This window comes from Macaca nemestrina, chromosome 20, assembly GCF_043159975.1.
Source record: "Macaca nemestrina isolate mMacNem1 chromosome 20, mMacNem.hap1, whole genome shotgun sequence".
Lineage (NCBI taxonomy): Eukaryota > Metazoa > Chordata > Mammalia > Primates > Cercopithecidae > Macaca > Macaca nemestrina.
The window spans coordinates 5,185,148-5,202,319 of record NC_092144.1 but is presented as its reverse complement, the minus strand read 5'-3'; the positions used below and the strand labels follow the sequence as shown (position 1 = coordinate 5,202,319).

At 49.2% G+C, this 17,172-nt stretch overlaps 1 protein-coding gene across 2 annotated transcripts in view; it reads left to right on the top strand.

The window, feature by feature from the left end:
• LOC105487121 (scaffold attachment factor B2) overlaps window positions 1–17,172 on the top strand; it is a 38,549-nt gene that overhangs the window by 15,985 nt on the left and 5,392 nt on the right. For both annotated transcript variants that reach the window (XM_071087710.1, XM_071087711.1), the window contains 7 exons: window positions 3,774–3,923; window positions 4,017–4,129; window positions 8,603–8,733; window positions 9,966–10,057; window positions 13,962–14,098; window positions 15,292–15,579; window positions 16,576–16,716. In XM_071087710.1, the coding sequence (XP_070943811.1) occupies window positions 3,774–3,923; window positions 4,017–4,129; window positions 8,603–8,733; window positions 9,966–10,057; window positions 13,962–14,098; window positions 15,292–15,579; window positions 16,576–16,716 (1,052 nt within the window). The remainder of the gene's footprint in view (window positions 1–3,773; window positions 3,924–4,016; window positions 4,130–8,602; window positions 8,734–9,965; window positions 10,058–13,961; window positions 14,099–15,291; window positions 15,580–16,575; window positions 16,717–17,172) is intronic.

The window sequence follows — 17,172 nt, the reverse complement described above, 5'->3', positions numbered from 1 at the left end:
AGATTTTTTAGTCTGATGGGAAAAAGACAGTTTAAGAAATAAACACATATGTGTTGTGATGAGCCTATTAAGGAAGGTTAGAGTACGCTATCAGTATGTTGGGGAGACCATGTTTAGATTCGGGAGACAGCTTCAGCAGACCTCGCTGAAGAAGTGACATTCAGCCGAGGCGTGAGTGATAGAGTTGGCCTTGCCTGTGGGTCTCAGCTCTGGACAAAAACAGGAGGACGTAGGAAGGCCAGAGGGGCAGGACACCACTCGGCTACTTGACTGAAGCATGCAGAGGCTGCTGTGACAAGCTCCAGGGCGGATGGCACTGCCCAGGGCTGGGGACGTACAAGCTTAGTATGGTGCCTCCTCTCATTTGGGTTTTGTCTGTCAGAAGAAATGTCCTTGTAAGGATGATTAATTTGATGGTAAGGTAGAATGATGTCATCATTGGCTTCAGCTGTGATATGGGAAGTGGCGTCTGTGTTTCTGTGAGGAGAGTCTTTTGTCCCTTTGGCCATGACACTTCAGGCAGAGTCTCGACTCCTCCATTTGTGTGGTCTAAACCACAGGACGTCAGAGTCTGATGGGAACCTCGAGCGTGTGGGTTCCACCTTGTCATTTCATAGTTGGGGCCATGAGGTCCAGAGACGGGGAATGCCTTACTCAGGTTGACCCACTGAGTCAGAGATGGGTCAGAGAGCAGGACTCCTGTGTTTTGGGGAAACGTTCACTCTGTGCGCCAGTGCTGGTGGGGCTGGCGTTGAATCTGCTATCTTGCTGTCTGTTTTCTGTTCATGATGTTTGTTCATTTATCTCTTTTTCCCATTTATCTGCCGCCTTGTGGGTTGAGTCCTTTGATGACTGATGGCTTATTTACTCTCTTTGTCATTGTGGTTTACTGGCTGCTTGTAGGATTACAGTACACATCTTCCCTTACAGTCTGTCTGCAAGTGGTGCTCTGTTGGGTTCAGTGTAGTGCAAGAACTATCCGCGGGAATATACTTGCATTTCCCCTCCTGTCGATCTTCGTGATGTTATTGTCATACAGTTTACTTCTCTTGAAGAAGTCACCCAATATTTTGTTGGCTTTGACTTGCTGTGGTTTGGCTTTTTTGCTTTGAACAGTTTTTTTTTGTTTGTTTGTTTGAGACAGAGTCTCGCTCTGTTGCCCAGGCTGGAGTGCAGTGGCGCGATCTTGGCTCACTGCAACCTCTGCCTCCCGGGTTCACGCCATTCTCCTGCCTCAACCTCCCAAGTAGCTGGGACTACAGGTGCCCGCCACCATGCCCGGCTAATTTTTTGTATTTTTAGTAGAGACGGGGTTTCACTGTGTTAGCCAGGATGGTCTCGATCTCCTGACCTCATGATCCGCCTGCCTCGGCCTCCCAGAGTGCTAGGATTACAGGCGTGAGCCACCACGCCCAGCCGAACAGTTATCTTTTAAAGAGACCCAGAAATGACTGGAAAAAATCATGTTCACCTCGCCAGGTGCTCTTCCTTGCTTTTTGTTGTACATCCCGTCGGAGATCATCTTCTTCCCTCCTGAAGGAACTGAAAGTTTCTTGTAGTGTGGGGTTGCTGGTGATGTGTTCTTGTTTCTTTTGCATGTCAGAAAAAGTCTTTACTTTGTCTTCATTTTGAAATAAATTTTCACTGGGTATAGAATTCTAGGTTAACTTGGCCGGGCGCGGTGGCTCAAGCCTGTAATCCCAGCACTTTGGGAGGCCAAGACAGGTGGATCACAAGGTCAGGAGATCGAGACCATCCTGGCTAACACGGTGAAACCCTGTCTCTACTAAAAAATACAAAAAAAAAAAAAAACTAGCCGGGCGAGGTGGCGGGGGCCTGTAGTCCTAGCTACTCGGGAGGCTGAGGCGGGAGAATGGCGTGAACCCGGGAGGCGGAGCTTGCAGTGAGCTGAGATCCGGCCACTGCACTCCAGCCTGGGTGACAGAGCGAGACTCCGTCTCAGGAAAAAAAAAAAAAAAAAAGAATTCTAGGTTAACTTAATCCTTGTTCCTTTAGTTTCCAATTTGTCTCTTTTCCTCTGGCTGCTTTTAAGTTTCTCCTGTTTTTTGTTTTGTTTTGTTTTCCCATACAGACAGGATCTCACCGTGTCGCTCAGGTTGGAGTACAGTGGTGCTCACTGCAGCCTCAACCTCCCAGGCTCAAGCAATCTTCTCACCTCAGCCTCCTGAGTAGCTGAGACCACAGGCATCACACCACTACACCCAGCTAATTTTTAAAATTTTTGGTAGAGATGTAGTTTCTCCGTGTTGCCCAGGCTGGTTTTGAACACCTGGCCTCAAGTGATCCACCCGCCTTGGCCTCAGAAAGTGCTGGGATTACAGGCATGAGCCACTGTGCCCAGCCTGTCCCGGTAATTTTTTATGGGATGTTGTGAATTGTATTTTGTTGGGTGCTAGTTATACTTGTATCTCTACAAATACCCTTGAGCTTTTTTCTGGTGCACAGCTGAGGTACTTGACACACTTTGGTCCTTGTGGGGCTTTTATGCTAAGTCAGGGTCAAAGTAGCCTTCAGTTTGGGCTGATTTGGTCTCACTACTGGGCAATGCCCTCTGAGTAGTGGGTCTGATGCCCGTGAATTACCAGCCTTTCCACCCTGGCTATTGGGAAGAGCAAACCATTTGTGGCCCTGAGTGCCCCCAGTGATTGTTCCCTCTGCTCCTTATGAGTGGTGCTGTCCCAGCCTCTGGTTTCCTTTTCACACACATGCACTGGGCGGGAGGAGCCCTCTGTGGGTCTCTTCAGCTTGCTCTGTGTGGCTGTGTCCTCTCTGATCCTCAGTTCTGTGGTTTCTCTCTGCCTTGGTCTCAGAATCTCAGTGCTATTTTACCCATCCCCCATTGCCTGGGAACTTCAGGCAGTGAGCAGGGGCAGTCAGGAAGCTCTCAGGGATCGCTGTCTCGGGCAGCCTGATGTCCAGGATCTGAAAACCGTCATGGCCTACGTTTCATCATGTTTGTCAGTTGTTTCAGGCAGGAAGACAATGCTTAGTTCTCCCATCTCGGCCAGAAGTGGAAGTCCTTTCCCCATGGGAACATTCCCGACAGTCCGGGTCTGAGTCAAGCTGTTCTCAGGCCCAGCTGGAGTGGATGGGTGCGTTGCTTAGTAGCCCCACAGCTGTTCGTGGGCACAGTGGACATAGAGAAAACGATGTGGATGGGTAGGACTTCTGGTTATTAGTTGTGAGTAATGAAGTTTAATGGTTTTATAATCTTGCATGTTTGTGTGTTTTCATTGTGATGACTGATCTTGTATTAAAAGCAATTGTATTTAGTGGCTGGGTACGGTGGCTCACGCCTGTAATCCCAGCACTTTGGGAGGCCGACTGGGGTAGATCACTTGAGGTCAGAAGTTGGAGACCAGCCTGGCCAACATGGGGAAACTTCCATCTCTACTAAAAACACAAAAATTAGCTGGGCGTGGTAGCCAGTGCCTGTAATCCCAGCTACTTGGGAGGCTGAGGCAGGAGAATTGCTTGAACCCAGGAGACAGAGCTTGCAGTGAGTCGAGATCAGGACACTACACTCCAGCCTGGGTGACAGAGTGAGACTGTGTCTCAAAAAAAAAAAAAAAAAAGCAATTGTATTTGGATAGGTCAGGATTAATTGGAACCAATTCAGTAACTAATAGTGGAAAAGTACTAATATGGGGAGAGGTGACAAATAGTGAAAATGATTCTGATTGTCAGGTAATAACTTTAGCAAGTTGTGTGGTCATTTGTATGAGACAGTAAGAGTGCCCTTTTTCATGAAGGTTGTTGGGGCCAAAGTGGTAACGAACGCCCGCAGCCCGGGGGCTCGATGCTATGGATTCGTCACCATGTCGACATCCGACGAGGCAACCAAGTGCATCAGCCATCTCCACAGGACTGAGCTGCATGGACGAATGATTTCCGTAGAGAAGGTGAGGCAGTTCTCGTCTATGGTAACTCACAAATGGAGTTTGCAAGTGAGAAGGCCTGGGCCACACATCATTTCTGTCTGTATTATATTTTAGGCCAAAAACGAGCCTGCTGGGAAAAAGCTTTCCGACAGAAAAGAGTGCGAAGTGAAGAAGGAAAAATTATCGAGTGTCGACAGACATCATTCTGTGGAGATCAAAATTGAAAAGTAAAGTGAATTTTCAAACCTCCTCTTGGAATCCCTGGGAGGAGGGCAAGGGCAGCCACCGTGGGCCTTGAAAAACACACTCTGTCCCCACCTCTACCCACGCAGCCTTTCCAGCTTCCTGCTGGAGTCTCAGCTGATTTTTGTGTTCTGCTGCCACTTCAATATTCAGCCTTATTTATTTATTTTTTGGAGACAGGGACTCACTCTGTCACCTAGGATGGAGTGCAGTGGCACTGCAGCCTCCACCTTCCAGGCTTAAGTGAGTCTCTTACTCCAGCCTCCCAAGTAACCGGGACTACTGCAGGCATACACCACCCAGCCAGGCTACTTTTAGCATTTTTTGTAGAGACGTGGTTTCGCCATGTTACCAAGGCTGGTCTCAAATTCTTTTTTTTTTTTTTTTGAGGCGGAGTCTCGCTCTGTCGCCCAGGCTGGAGTGCAGTGGCGCGATCTCGGCTCACTGCAAGCTCCGCCTCCCGGGTTCCCGCCATTCTCCTGCCTCAGCCTCCCGAGTAGCTGGGACTACAGGCGCCACCACCACGCCCGGCTAATTTTTTTGTATCTTTAGTGGAGACGGGGTTTCATTGTGTTAGCCAGGATGGTCTCGATCTCCTGACCTCGTGATCCGCCCGCCTCGGCCTCCCAAAGTGCTGGGATTACAGGCTTGAGCCACCGCGCCCGGCCTGGTCTCAAATTCTTGAGCTCACGTGATCTGCCCGCCTTGGCCTCTCAAAGTGCTGAGATTACAGGTGTGAGCCACCACGTACTGCCAATCTTCAGCTTTCTGTTTAAAGCTATTTAACGAAGTAGCCCGTGTCTTTAAAAAGTGGATGCAGATGATCCTCAGCATGTATTTGTGTCCTGACAAGTGATTAGCCTTTTGAAAAATCAGTATACACAAAATGAAAGAAGACTATTTTGTATGTCCTTTTCCATATTCTGGTCCCTTGTACAGCCTCTCAGACCTCGGAATCATTTCCTCATCCATGTTGATTTTCATGTAGTTCTCACTTATTAATCACAGCAACTGTCATAAACCCAGTTTTTCAAAGATAAAGCATCATCCAAAGGAATGTAGCCTGGTCTAGTGTTGCAGTGAATGACTTTGAGCAAGTTGGTGCTGTGTCTGACAGATGGCAAGTATTGCTGTGTTTACTTCAAAATTAAAAATATCCCAAGGCACCCTGTGAGTTCACGGTGGCACCCTGGGGTATCTTGGCCTAGTGGTTGGGAACCATGGGTCTGAGGTTCTATTTTTATAAAGGGGTGATTTATATCGAATCAAAATGGAGGTAGGGACAGATCTTTCAAGGCAGGTGTGGCTTATTTATATTTTTAACACAATTGTAGGCTTTTGAGAAGGTAGATTTTGGTGGTGTATCTGATCAGGGCAATGTCTCAGAAGGCTGAGTGTCTGCCTTAAGTTTACATTGTCAGTACAGTTTAGAGAGTAAACATGTCTGTGGATATAGTTGAACTGGGTTTTTGAAGATGTGATTACCAATTTACATCATGGCCAAATTGGAATTATTATATTTAATTGGAATTATTATTTTTAAAAAGCATTTTACTTTTTGAGATGGGTCACCCAGGTTGGAGTGCAGTGACGCAATCATGGCTCACTACAGCCTTGACCTCCCAAGCCCAAGTGATCCTCCCACCTCAGCCACTCTAGTAGCTGGGGCTACAGGCATGGCTACCACTCCCTGGTAATTTTAAAATTTTTGATAGAGACAGGGTCTTGCTCTTTTGCTCAGGTTGATTTCCACCCTGGCCTCAAGCAATTCTCCCACCTTGGTCCTGCAAAAGACTAGGATTATAGGCGTGAGCTGCTGCACCTGGCCCCAAGTTGAAATAAGTAGGCCCCTGAGTAATGGGTGTCAGATGAACCTTCATGAACTTGGAGGGGGGCGGGGGGTTGGTGAGCACCCTAATTTAATCAGCAACTTCAAAAAGACACATCCCATCAGCATTGCTGAGAAAAAAAAAGTCTGTATTGGTGGAAGATGGGGAACTGTTGTTGCAGGTTTGCGGTATTCTTGGTATCTTGTGTTTCATTCATTGCTTTTCTGCATTTGTGGGAAAGGTGGTAATAATTAGCTAACAGTATGGCATGGTCCTGTGGCCAGCATTGGGAATGCAGCAGTTTTCTCGGTCCTTGCAGTAGCCCTGGGAGGCACGTGCTCTATGTAGGAGAGGATACAGGCCTAGATAGGGGAACATGTCCTGCCTGAGTTTTCTGGGAAACGGCAAGGCTGGGATTCAACCTATGAAGGTCGCTCGGAGCCCCATGGCTCTTAACTGGGTGATTAACTTAAGACCTTTAAGACCGAACTTCCTGCAGGTTGTTTGCCTAGGAGGTTGAGCATTTTAAAATTTGTTTTGACCTTATTTTTTTCCTTCAAATTGACACCTTCATTAGCCTTTCCTTCCGTTTGAAGGATTTCTAGATTGGTGGTCGGTCTTGTGAAATAGAGAAGCTTTCCAAAGAAGGGAAGAAGAGGGGCTCGCCTTTGCCATCTTGGATGAGTGCTGGTTTTTATACAGTTGTTATCCAGAAAGCACATGTAAGTGTCAGGTGTAATCCCAGCACCCAGGGATGATTCTTTTTGTTGGATATCCTTCCAGTCTTTTTTCCAGCACATGTATTTATCTACTAGAAGGAAAGCAGATGAATAAACACAGAATCTTGTGCTGCAGGTGAAAGCAGCCAACCCCCCACCCCCGCCCTGTCCCGTCCTGCCCCGTTGCAAGTTCATGAAGGCTCATCTGACACCCATTACTCAGGGGCCTACTTATTTCAACTTGGGGCCAGGTGCAGCAGCTCACGCCTATAATCCTAGTCTTTTGCAGGACCAAGGTGGGAGAATTGCTTGAGGCCAGGGTGGAAACCAACCTGAGCAAAAGAGCAAGACCCTGTCTCTATCAAAAATTTAAAAATTACTTGGAAGTGGTAGCCCACACCTGTATCCAGCCACCTCCTTTTTATTCCCCCTGAGTTCTGTCTCAGGATCTAAAGACCCTTCTTTTTGTTTTTTTGTTTTTTTTTCCTTTTTCTGTTTTTTGAAATGGAGTCTCTCTCTGTTGACAGGCTGGAGTGCAGTGGTGCAATCGCGGCTCACTGCAACCTTCGCCTCCTGGGTTCTAGCAGTTCTCCTGCCTCGGCCTCCCGAGTAGCTGGGATTACAGGCATGCGCCACCACACCTGGCTAAATGTTTTTGTGTTTTTAGTAGAGATGGGGTTTCACCATGTTGGCCAGGCTGGTCTCAAACTCCTGACCTTGTGATCCATCTGCCTCGGTCTCCCCAAGTGCTGGGATTACAGGCATGAGCCACCATGACCAGCCTAAAGACCCTTCTTTAAAGCATACCATGAGGTAACAAAAGTAAGCTGTAGAGCAGTATATGAAGTATGACCTCGTTCATGTCACGCCTAAGACACTCTATAAAACGTTACTGTAGATCACCGCAGTCAGGCAGACCCAGTGATTGACAGTAAGGCCGCCCTCGTGGTCGTCATAGGGATGAGGGAGAGGAGATAAGATGATTTACAATAGTCAGTTTTTCTCAAAATGAGTATTTTTTTTTTAAAAAAAGACAACATGATGTGGAGGTTGAGAAGGGCAAGGGAGATGGGGCAATCAGAGGCTTCCCTGGCATGGCTGGAGCTCTGCCAGGAACCCTGCCTGGGTCAGTTGGGGAGAGGCCAACAGGTGCTTGCTGGAGGGCCCTGCAGAGGCCTGACTTTCCTGCCTGGACCCTGGCACATTGTTGGTGTTGAGTCAGTGTGCAGTTTAATTGTCTGAGACGAATGGCATTAGGGAACGCAGCAGCTGAGTTTGAGTGGTGAAGATGATTTATTTCACTGCTTAGAAGAAAGTTGCTTTTGGTTGAAATGGCACTTAACACCTTCCCATATTCACTGGCACATAACACATCATTTAACTCCCTAAAAGTATGCAGTAGTTACTAACCGAGGGGTGTTGGCCTCACGGGTAAATGGCCTGCCACTCTGTGCAGTGGGGGCTTGGCATCCTGCCACTGGGCCTCTGTCCTATTGAGGCTATATTGGGAAGAAATGCTTTTCCCTATAAAGCTTATAAACAATGTTCCACACATACATGATGAAACATTAAACTTTTTAGAAGTGTTCTCATGTAGTTGGCATGTTTCTCGTCTCCACCTGCACGCCACTCTTGCATGCCAGCCTGTCTGGCATTTTGGAAATGCATCCCCAGGAATTTCATTGTGCATATCCCTCAGTTGAGCAAGTAATAGAAGTGGGAATACGGCCTGTATCTAAAGAGGAGTATTGTTGTTGTTATGGTTTTCAAATAATTTTTTCCCACCTGATTGCCGCCGGGGTGATTTTGTTTTGCGTGGACATCTGAGTATGTGTGAGTGAGGCTCTGGGTGAGCCGTTCCTGTTACAGAGTCTTGTGAACTCAATTTGATAACCATGTTTTTAAATAGAACTGTAATTAAGAAGGAGGAGAAGATTGAGAAGAAGGAGGAAAAAAAGCCTGAAGACATTAAAAAGGAAGAAAAAGACCAGGATGAGCTGAAACCCGGACCTACAAGTCGGTCTAGAGTCACCAAATCAGGTGATGAGAGTCTTTTAAGTGCTAGGGGAAGGGTAAGGCCCAAGGCCTGGCACGGGTGGTGAGTAGATGGGGTTCCGAGGGAAGATGAGGACAGCAAGCTCTGGTGACATGGCTGTTTCGCTGTTCATATGTCACCGTTGAAGAAACAAGAGTCTGTTGATGAAATGGCTTAAAGGAGTTTCCATACAACATCAGGAATCCAGAAGTGCTTGGGACTCAGGGCTTGACGTGTATTGCTGAACTCAGCTGCCTGAGTTCTGGCTTTCTCAGGGCCTTTGGCTTGAGAGTGAGTTGTCCAAGTTTCTTGTAACTAACCTGATGCTATTTTGCAGGTGTGCAGTCAAGTTTTTCCCACATTATGTTAAAGCTGGAGGTAGTAAAAATACAGAGAAAACTGAAACCTCCAAGCATCTGTTGAAGTGGTTGTATTTGGACGATGCCACTTCTGTTGTCATTTTGTAAAAGTTCATTGTGCTTTACACCTTTGAATCTCTATAAGACTCAGAATGTTTTGTGGCAAAAAAAATAAGCCAACTCCACCTCCCCCATCAAGGAAGAAAAAAAACAGAAACAAAACCCAGCCATCTGGAGCATTGAAATTTGGTACAGCACATTACAAGCTGGATCTTCAGCTCTCGGGCTAATTTACCCCGAGTCTCATGAGGAACGTGTTTTTAAAATGTTCCTCAAGTATTATAAATCTCCCCAAATAAGTCATTGTTCCAGTGCTTAGAGCCTGGTGGTTCTGTTGTCAGGAGAGAGAATTGGTTGGGAAGCCTTTATTGTTGGAAATGAATGGAGGGAAGCCCACCCGTCTGGCAAGGCACTCCCTCAGAGCTGCAGTGTGATTCTGAGCATGGACTGGATACTGCAGAGCTTCACAGAACGTCAGGGAGGAGTGACAGCATAGACCAGCTCCAGAGCTGTGTGGGTTTAGTGTGGAGGGTCACAGAGGGCTCTGCGGGACGGCTGTGTCTGTGTGCGTGCTGCAGGTTTAAGCTGTAGGTTGGGAACAGGTCCCTCCAGTTGTACAAAGACCCGTGAGGGTGCCCCCGTTGTGCTGCGCCCGCGTTAATTGTGTCGCTCACAATAGATGAGAAATAGAGGCTCCCAAGGCTGGTGTCAGTCACTTGACTCATGCCTTGTGTGTCCAGAGTCCATCAGAGCGCTGTTTACTACGGGAAGTTGGGGCGTCCACAGGTTTTCATAGTTTGCTGTGTTTTGTCCTGAAGGAAGCAGAGGAATGGAGCGGACGGTTGTGATGGATAAATCGAAAGGAGAGCCTGTCATTAGCGTGAAAACCACCAGCAGGTCCAAAGAGAGAGTGAGTATTGCCTCCGCCATCTCAGGGCCAGCTGTTTCTCACGATGGCTCCACGACCCGTTTGATTCGCATTATGAAAACAATGCTGTTTCGCCTTTAAAATCTTAAAGAGTTCTTTGAAGTTTGTAGGAGGCATGATAATTGTGTAGATTGTAGATACACACACGTGAATCCTGGCGCTTTCTGCAGAGCAGTGCTCCTCCGTGTTTGCTTCCCTCCATGTGCTGGCCCCGTACTGGCTCCTGACTGGGATGTGCCGCCTTCCAACAGCATCGGTTCACACAGCAGCTCCACCATAGGCTAGGATGGGCCAGACCCAGGCTTTTCAAGCTGGAAGGCAGGTCCTTCTCTTTGGTTGACTTAATAGCAGGTTACTTTCTTTCATTGATTTTCTAGTTTCTATTAAATTAACCAAAAAGGTAGAGACCAGCCTAGGACAGAGTGTTGGTCATGTTACCAGATCAAGAGCTGCCTCTCGAGTTGTGCTCACAACTAGACGAAATAGCATCTCATTTGCGTTTTTCACTCTGGAAAACAATAAAAACCTCTGCTTCCCAGCTGCAGGTTCTAGCTAAGATGTTCGTGAGGTGACTGTGCTTTTTTTTTTTTTTTGAGACGGAGTCTCGCTGTGTCACCCAGGCTGGAGTGCAGTGGCGTGATCGCGGCTCACTGCAAGCTCCGCCTCCCGGGTTTACGCCATTCTCCTGCCTCAGCCTCCGAGTAGCTGGAACTACAGGCGCCCGCCACCACGCCCGGCTAGTTTTTTGTATTTTTAGTAGAGACGGGGTTTCACCATGTTAGCCAGGATGGTCTCGATCTCCTGACTTCGTGATCCACCCGCCTCGGCCTCCCAAAGTGCTGGGATTACAGGCTTGAGCCACCGCGCCCGGCCTGACTTTGCTTTTTTAATGAACGCAGAGTTCACCGTATTCAGCCAGGACCACTTTGTGTGGTTAAGACTTAAGTTTTTTGTTTTTTTTTTTTGAGACGGAGTCTTGCTGTGTCGCTCAGGCTGGAGTGCAGTGACGTGATCTCGCTCATTGCAGCCACTGCCTTCTGGGTTCAAGCGACTCTCCTGCCTCAGCCTCTTGAGTAGCTAAGATTACAGGCGCGCACCACCACACCAGGCTAATTTTTGTACTTTTGGTAGAGACGGGATTTTGCCACATTGACCAGGCTGGTCTCCAACTCCTGACCTCAAGTGATCCACCAGCCTCAGCCTTCCAAAGTGCTGGGATTACATGGGTGAGCCACCGCGCCCAACCAAGACTTAGTTTTTAAAATGAACATTTGGATTTTATAAAGTATCAATTCCTAATGTCATTTTTCACATGAAAATCATAAGATACAGAGAAATCTAGAGTAGAACATTGAAAAAGACCCATAATCCTACCCGCATGTCACTGTGATGTTGAAAAATAAATAGTGACCACATGTGCGTGATTAAAACATCTGGTCAGCTCGGGGAGATGCAGCATGGGCATACTAAAGCCTCTGTATGTCTGGCTGGGCTCCTCGGCTTCCTCTGCACACAAGTTCCCTGTGCGTGCCGTGGGACCACAGACAGAGGATGTGCTGGAGCTTGCATTTTCTGTGTAATATGCCATGGAGGTCTCTACATACAGACATGTAGGTTTGGCCTTTTTCCTTTTTGCTTTTTTTTCTTTTTGCTTTTACATTTTTTTTTTAATTTTATGGATAATATTTACCTATTAAAAAATAAAGGGTGGGGTGTCTCACTTTGTTGCTTAGCCTGGCTTCAAGTGATTCTCTCGCCTTGACCTTCCAAACTTGCTGGATTACAGGTGTGAGCCACTAGCCCCAGCTTCTTTTAACTTTTAAATTTTGAAATGAAGTGCTGTTCAGAAAGGTTGTGAAGGGGACTCTTGCGTGTGTTGCACCTGCCAGGTCACTAGTAAGTGGCTAAGCTGGCCTGAGAACCCAGGAGTGCTGGCACTGTTGCCTGCTGTGCTGCCCACTGTGCGGTGGTACGTGGGCACCTGTCCCCTTTTTTTTTTTTTTTTGAGACGGAGTCTCGCTCTGTGCCCAGCCCAGGCTGGAGTGCAGTGGCGCGATCTCGGCACACTGCAAGCTCCGCCTCCCGGGTTCACGCCATTCTCCTGCCTCAGCCTCCCGAGTAGCTGGGACTACAGGCGCCCACAACCGCGCCCGGCTAATTTTTTATATTTTTAGTAGAGACGGCGTTTCACCGTGGTCTCGATCTCCTGACCTTGTGATCCGCCCGCCTCAGCCTCCCAAAGTGCTGGGATTACAGGCGTGAGCCACCGCGCCCGGCCACCTGTCCCCTTCTTACTCCACTGCAGTGTGTGTAAGACATCTGCTCGTCTCATAGGCAAAGCGTGCCATCAAAGTGCTGGGTGATGTCTCCCTGTGTGTGTATGCCCCTTCCTCCCCAGCCTGCATTTTATTAATAATTGGTGTAATGTCTCCGCCTTGACCTTTACCTGTCTTTCTGTTGGCTTGGTTTGTCTTTCATTGCTTGCTCTTTCTCTCCTATGGGAACTAATTAGGAAAATAAGCTGAGTAGCTTTTTAACAATGTCATTTCCCAAGCCCCTGCCCCAGAGATTCTGTGTGGATCAGCAGGAGGCCTCAGGTTCTGTGTTGTTTAAAAGCTTCCTGGGAGGGTCTGGTGTGTAGCTAGTTTGGGTGAGGCCTTGGAGAACCTTGAAATGGGAGTCAGTCGTTACAGCTCTGAGCTTTATGCCACAGATAGAAAATTATGAATGTAGGCTGGGTGCGGGTGGCTGACGCCTATAATCCTGGCACTTTGGGAGGATGAGGCAGGCGGATCACTTGAACTCAGGAGTTTGAGACCAGCCTGGACAACAGGACAAAACCCCGTCTCTACAAAAATAGAAAAATTAGGCATGGTGGTGTGCACCTGTGGTCTCAGCTACTCAGGAGGCTGAGGTGGGAGGATCACTTGAGCCTGCAGTGAGCCGTTGCACTCCAGCCTGGGCAACAGAACCAGACTGGGTCTCAAAAAAACCAAAAACCTACACAAAATAAATTACAGACATTGGCTATTAGTGTTCTGTACCTTATTAGGAGCACCGTTTTGCATTAAAGCATTTTGGCATATTCTATTTATTTATTTATTTATTTATTTATTCATTTGAGACGGAGTCCTGCTGTTTCCCAGGCTGGAGTACAGTGGTGCGATCTCAGCTCACTGCCACCTCCGCCTCCCAGGTTCAAGTGATTCTTTTGCCTCGGCCTCCTGAGTAGCTGGGATTACAGGCATGCGCCACCACGCCCGGCTGACTTTTGTTTTTTTACTTGAGATGGGGTTTCACCATGTTGGTCAGGCTGGTCTTGAACTCCTGATGTCGTGATCTGCCCACCTCGGCCTCCTGAAGTGCTGGGATTACAGGCGTGAGCCACTGTGCCTGGCCTGGCATATTCTATTTAGAGCTGTCTGCCTGAGTCCTGAGCCAGCAGTTGAGATGTGAAACATGCAGTCTGCCCTCCAGCTGTCCAAACAGCTGGCCTGACTGCTGTCCCCCTCTGAACTAATGGCCACAGTGGCCCTGTGCGGATGTGCCCCGTGGCTCTCAGAGGCCTAGGTTTGCTTTGGATTATATGAGTCCTTGGCTGTGCTATGCTAGAAAAACTGTGCCTGTAGGTTTTTTGAGGCATGGGTCAACCTCTTCTCTTCCATGAATGCCCCTTGACATTTGAAAGCAGGATTCTGGATTAGGCAGTAAAACGCAAACTTGGAGGGAAGCAGCCTATGCCTGGGCCTCTGGTCTGGAGACTACAGCCTTCCATCTACACCATGTGGGACCAAAGAATCTTAGTCTCATCCACACGTGCATAATCTCCATTGTGTGTTTGCTGCAGTCATTCTCCTGACATTAATAAACCAGTTTTGGTAAACAGAGCTCCAAGAGTCAGGATCGCAAGTCAGAAAGCAAGGAAAAGAGAGACATCTTGTCGTTCGATAAAATCAAAGAACAAAGGGAGAGAGAGCGCCAGAGGCAGCGGGAACGGGAGATCCGAGAAACGGAGAGGCGGCGGTGAGTGGAGCTGGGCGGGGTGGTGGGCTGGTGGTTTCCTCTGGGGGTGGCTGTCCTTCTCCCAGCTGTACCTGGAGTGAGGACTCTGTGTGCCCGAGAGCCAGTGCCTGGGCCGGCGGGTGTTGTGCTTCGCCTGGGTCCTTGAGGCGCAGGGGCCAGCACCTGTTCACACATGAGCCGCCAGACGTGCCAGGTGGCATGAAAGTCATCAAAGGGCCAGGTGCAGTGGCTCACACCTGTATCCGAGCACTTTGGGATGCCAGGGCCAGAGGATCACTTGAAGCCAGGAGTTCGAGACCATCCTAGGCAATGTAGCGAGACCCCCACCTCTACAAAATATTTAAAAATTAGCTGGGCATGGTAGCGTGCACTTGTAGTCCCAGCTACTCAGGAGGTTGAGGTGGGGGGATCGCCTGAGCCCAGAAGCTCAAAGCTGCAGTGAGCCGTGATCACAACACTGCACTCCAGACTGGGTGACAGAGTGAGACCCTGTCTTGAAATAAAGTCAGGGAAGCCCTTTACAGTATATGGGGTTTGTCTATGTTGCCAGGCTGATCTTGAACTCCTGGGCTCAAGCAATCCTCCTGCGTCAGTCAACCTCCCTAAGTGCTGGATTACAGGCTGAGCCTTCTGCTGGCTCAAAGTCTGTTTTTGCCCCTCCTCTGGTGTTGGACCTTGGCCGGTGCGCAAAACCCAGCCGTGTGTGGCTTTGATGGGATGGGATGGTCCCTGGGTGCTGAAGTCTCGGTCTTCCCTATTGAAACCTCTCACACAAGGTCAGAAACTGCAAGCCGAGTCCAGTTGTCATTTTGCCACGGCTCCATTCTGGGCTGTGGTCTTGAAGGTTTGTCCCTCTCTGCCTTGACATTCGGCGTTTTCATGTCGGGATACCCGGCGTTCTTTTGTCACTTTTCCTCAAATATTGCTCAGTAAAGCAAAAGCTGTGCTCATAGCATTTGGAAAATGATCTTGAGCGAACCTAGAAATGTTGCCAGCTGTGCTGCCTTTGCTTTTCTTGAGGTGACTTTCTTAAGTAAGGTAACCCCCTGCACGCGCAGCTTTAGGGAAGCCCGGTGAGCTTTTGGATCCAATTTTTTTTTCTGCTTCCAATTCACACCCAGTTTTGGGCACCGGGCTTTTTCTCCGTGGAGGCTCACACAGGGGGTTCAGGGCAGCCTCGCCTGTCCCCGCAGGGAGCGCGAGCAGCGGGAGCGGGAGCAGCGCCTGGAGGCCTTCCATGAGCGGAAGGAGAAGGCCCGGCTGCAGCGGGAACGCCTGCAGCTCGAGTGCCAGCGCCAGCGGCTGGAGCGGGAGCGCATGGAGCGGGAGCGGCTAGAGCGGGAACGCATGCGCGTGGAGCGTGAGCGCAGGAAGGAGCAGGAGCGCATCCACCGCGAGCGCGAGGAGCTGCGGCGCCAGCAGGAGCAGCTGCGCTACGAGCAGGAGCGGCGGCCGGGGCGGAGGCCCTACGACCTGGATCGGTGAGTCCTGCCCAGAGCGCGGGCAGGACGGAGGCCAGCGTGGCAGCGGTGTTCACCCTTCCAACAGAACAGCGGCTTCCCTTCCGTCCCAGGAGGGGGAGAATGAAATTTGATATGGAGCATGCGCCCTGGGGACTCCCTGTAGCTCTCACTGGCTGCTGCAGGTTTATTAGTTCACTGTCACCACTCGAGGCTGTGTAGCGTCTCCCCCAACTTGAGTTATTCTGGGAAACTTGATGGCTGCCACTTGCTGAAGGGTTTGTGATGCTTTTCCTCTCCACTTCCCCGTGGAGCATAACTGTTCTCTGTCTTGTGAGACAACCAAATGCCCATTAGGCCCAAGTTGGCCACCGCTGTCTCTGCCAATCTCGTGTCCTTGTAGACAGGCAGAGCAGGCGCTGTGGAAAAGGAAATTGCCTTTGGTTTAGAAAGTAGGTTTATTGGTCTCTAGCTACCTGGAACAGCTTAATTGACAGTCACCTGTCACCCCACTCTCCATGAGCCTAGTTTTCTGGTAAAAATCAAGAAGAAGATAATTGGATGCCATCCGGAGCTGTGTGTAGTTTACTATCACCTCATCTAATTCTCTTTGCTTTTGCAAGAAACTCAGAGGGAGATTCAGGCTCCCGTGGAAGGCAGGGAAAGTAAAAGTGTGGCAACTCGAATGCTATTCCAGAAGAATCAAATATTTCATTTCACTTGCATTTGTGCTCATGAGTGGGGATCAGGGTATTAACAGTCTCATGAGACAATGAGCTCACAGCAGTGCTCCTTTCGGGACTGTTGGATGAGAATACAAGTGTACCTCTCGGCTGTTAATGGGGGTTTTAATTTATCAAATCAAAGCAATGATGATCGAGTGTTTAGAGATTAGCCCTGCAGGGCATTTTAAACGATACTGGGTCTGGGGAGAGAGCTCCCCTCCCCACCTCCACCTCCTTCCTTTTTCTCCTCCTTTCATAAATGGAATTTGCATTCTTTTAAAATAAAAACCAGACGAGATGATGCCTATTGGCCAGAAGGAAAGCGTGTGGCGATGGAAGACAGATACCGCGCGGACTTTCCCCGGCCGGACCACCGCTTCCACGATTTCGATCATCGAGACCGGGGCCAGTACCAGGACCACGCCATCGACAGGTCAGTGGTCCCGTCTCCTCCTTTAGCCACAGTCATTGTGGGCACTGGCGCATCCAGCTGACCTCATTCTCAGCCCAGTGCAGGGGTTCCTGTGTGCTCTGAAGCCTCGTTTACTTCTGAGATGCACAATGGGTGACTCTGACCTTGCCCAGAACTTGAGCGAGTTGCTGGAATTGGCGGCCGTTTACAGAATCCCCAGCTTGCCTCATGGGAAGGCATCTCAGAGCTTGTTCCAGCGTGGCCAGGAGGGACCTGGGTGGAGGCCCCCCGACACTGAGCTTTCTTGTGAGGCAGCGATGTTTGTCAGCACAACCTTGTTCTGGGTTTCACAGCTTCCTGGGAGGTCTCTCCATAGCTGCTTCCCCCTCTCCGTTGGCGCCGCTAAGGAGAGGCGTGACCTGAGGCATGCTGGAGCTTTGGGGCTTTCGTGCCTGGACAACCAGCAGAGCTTCCTGT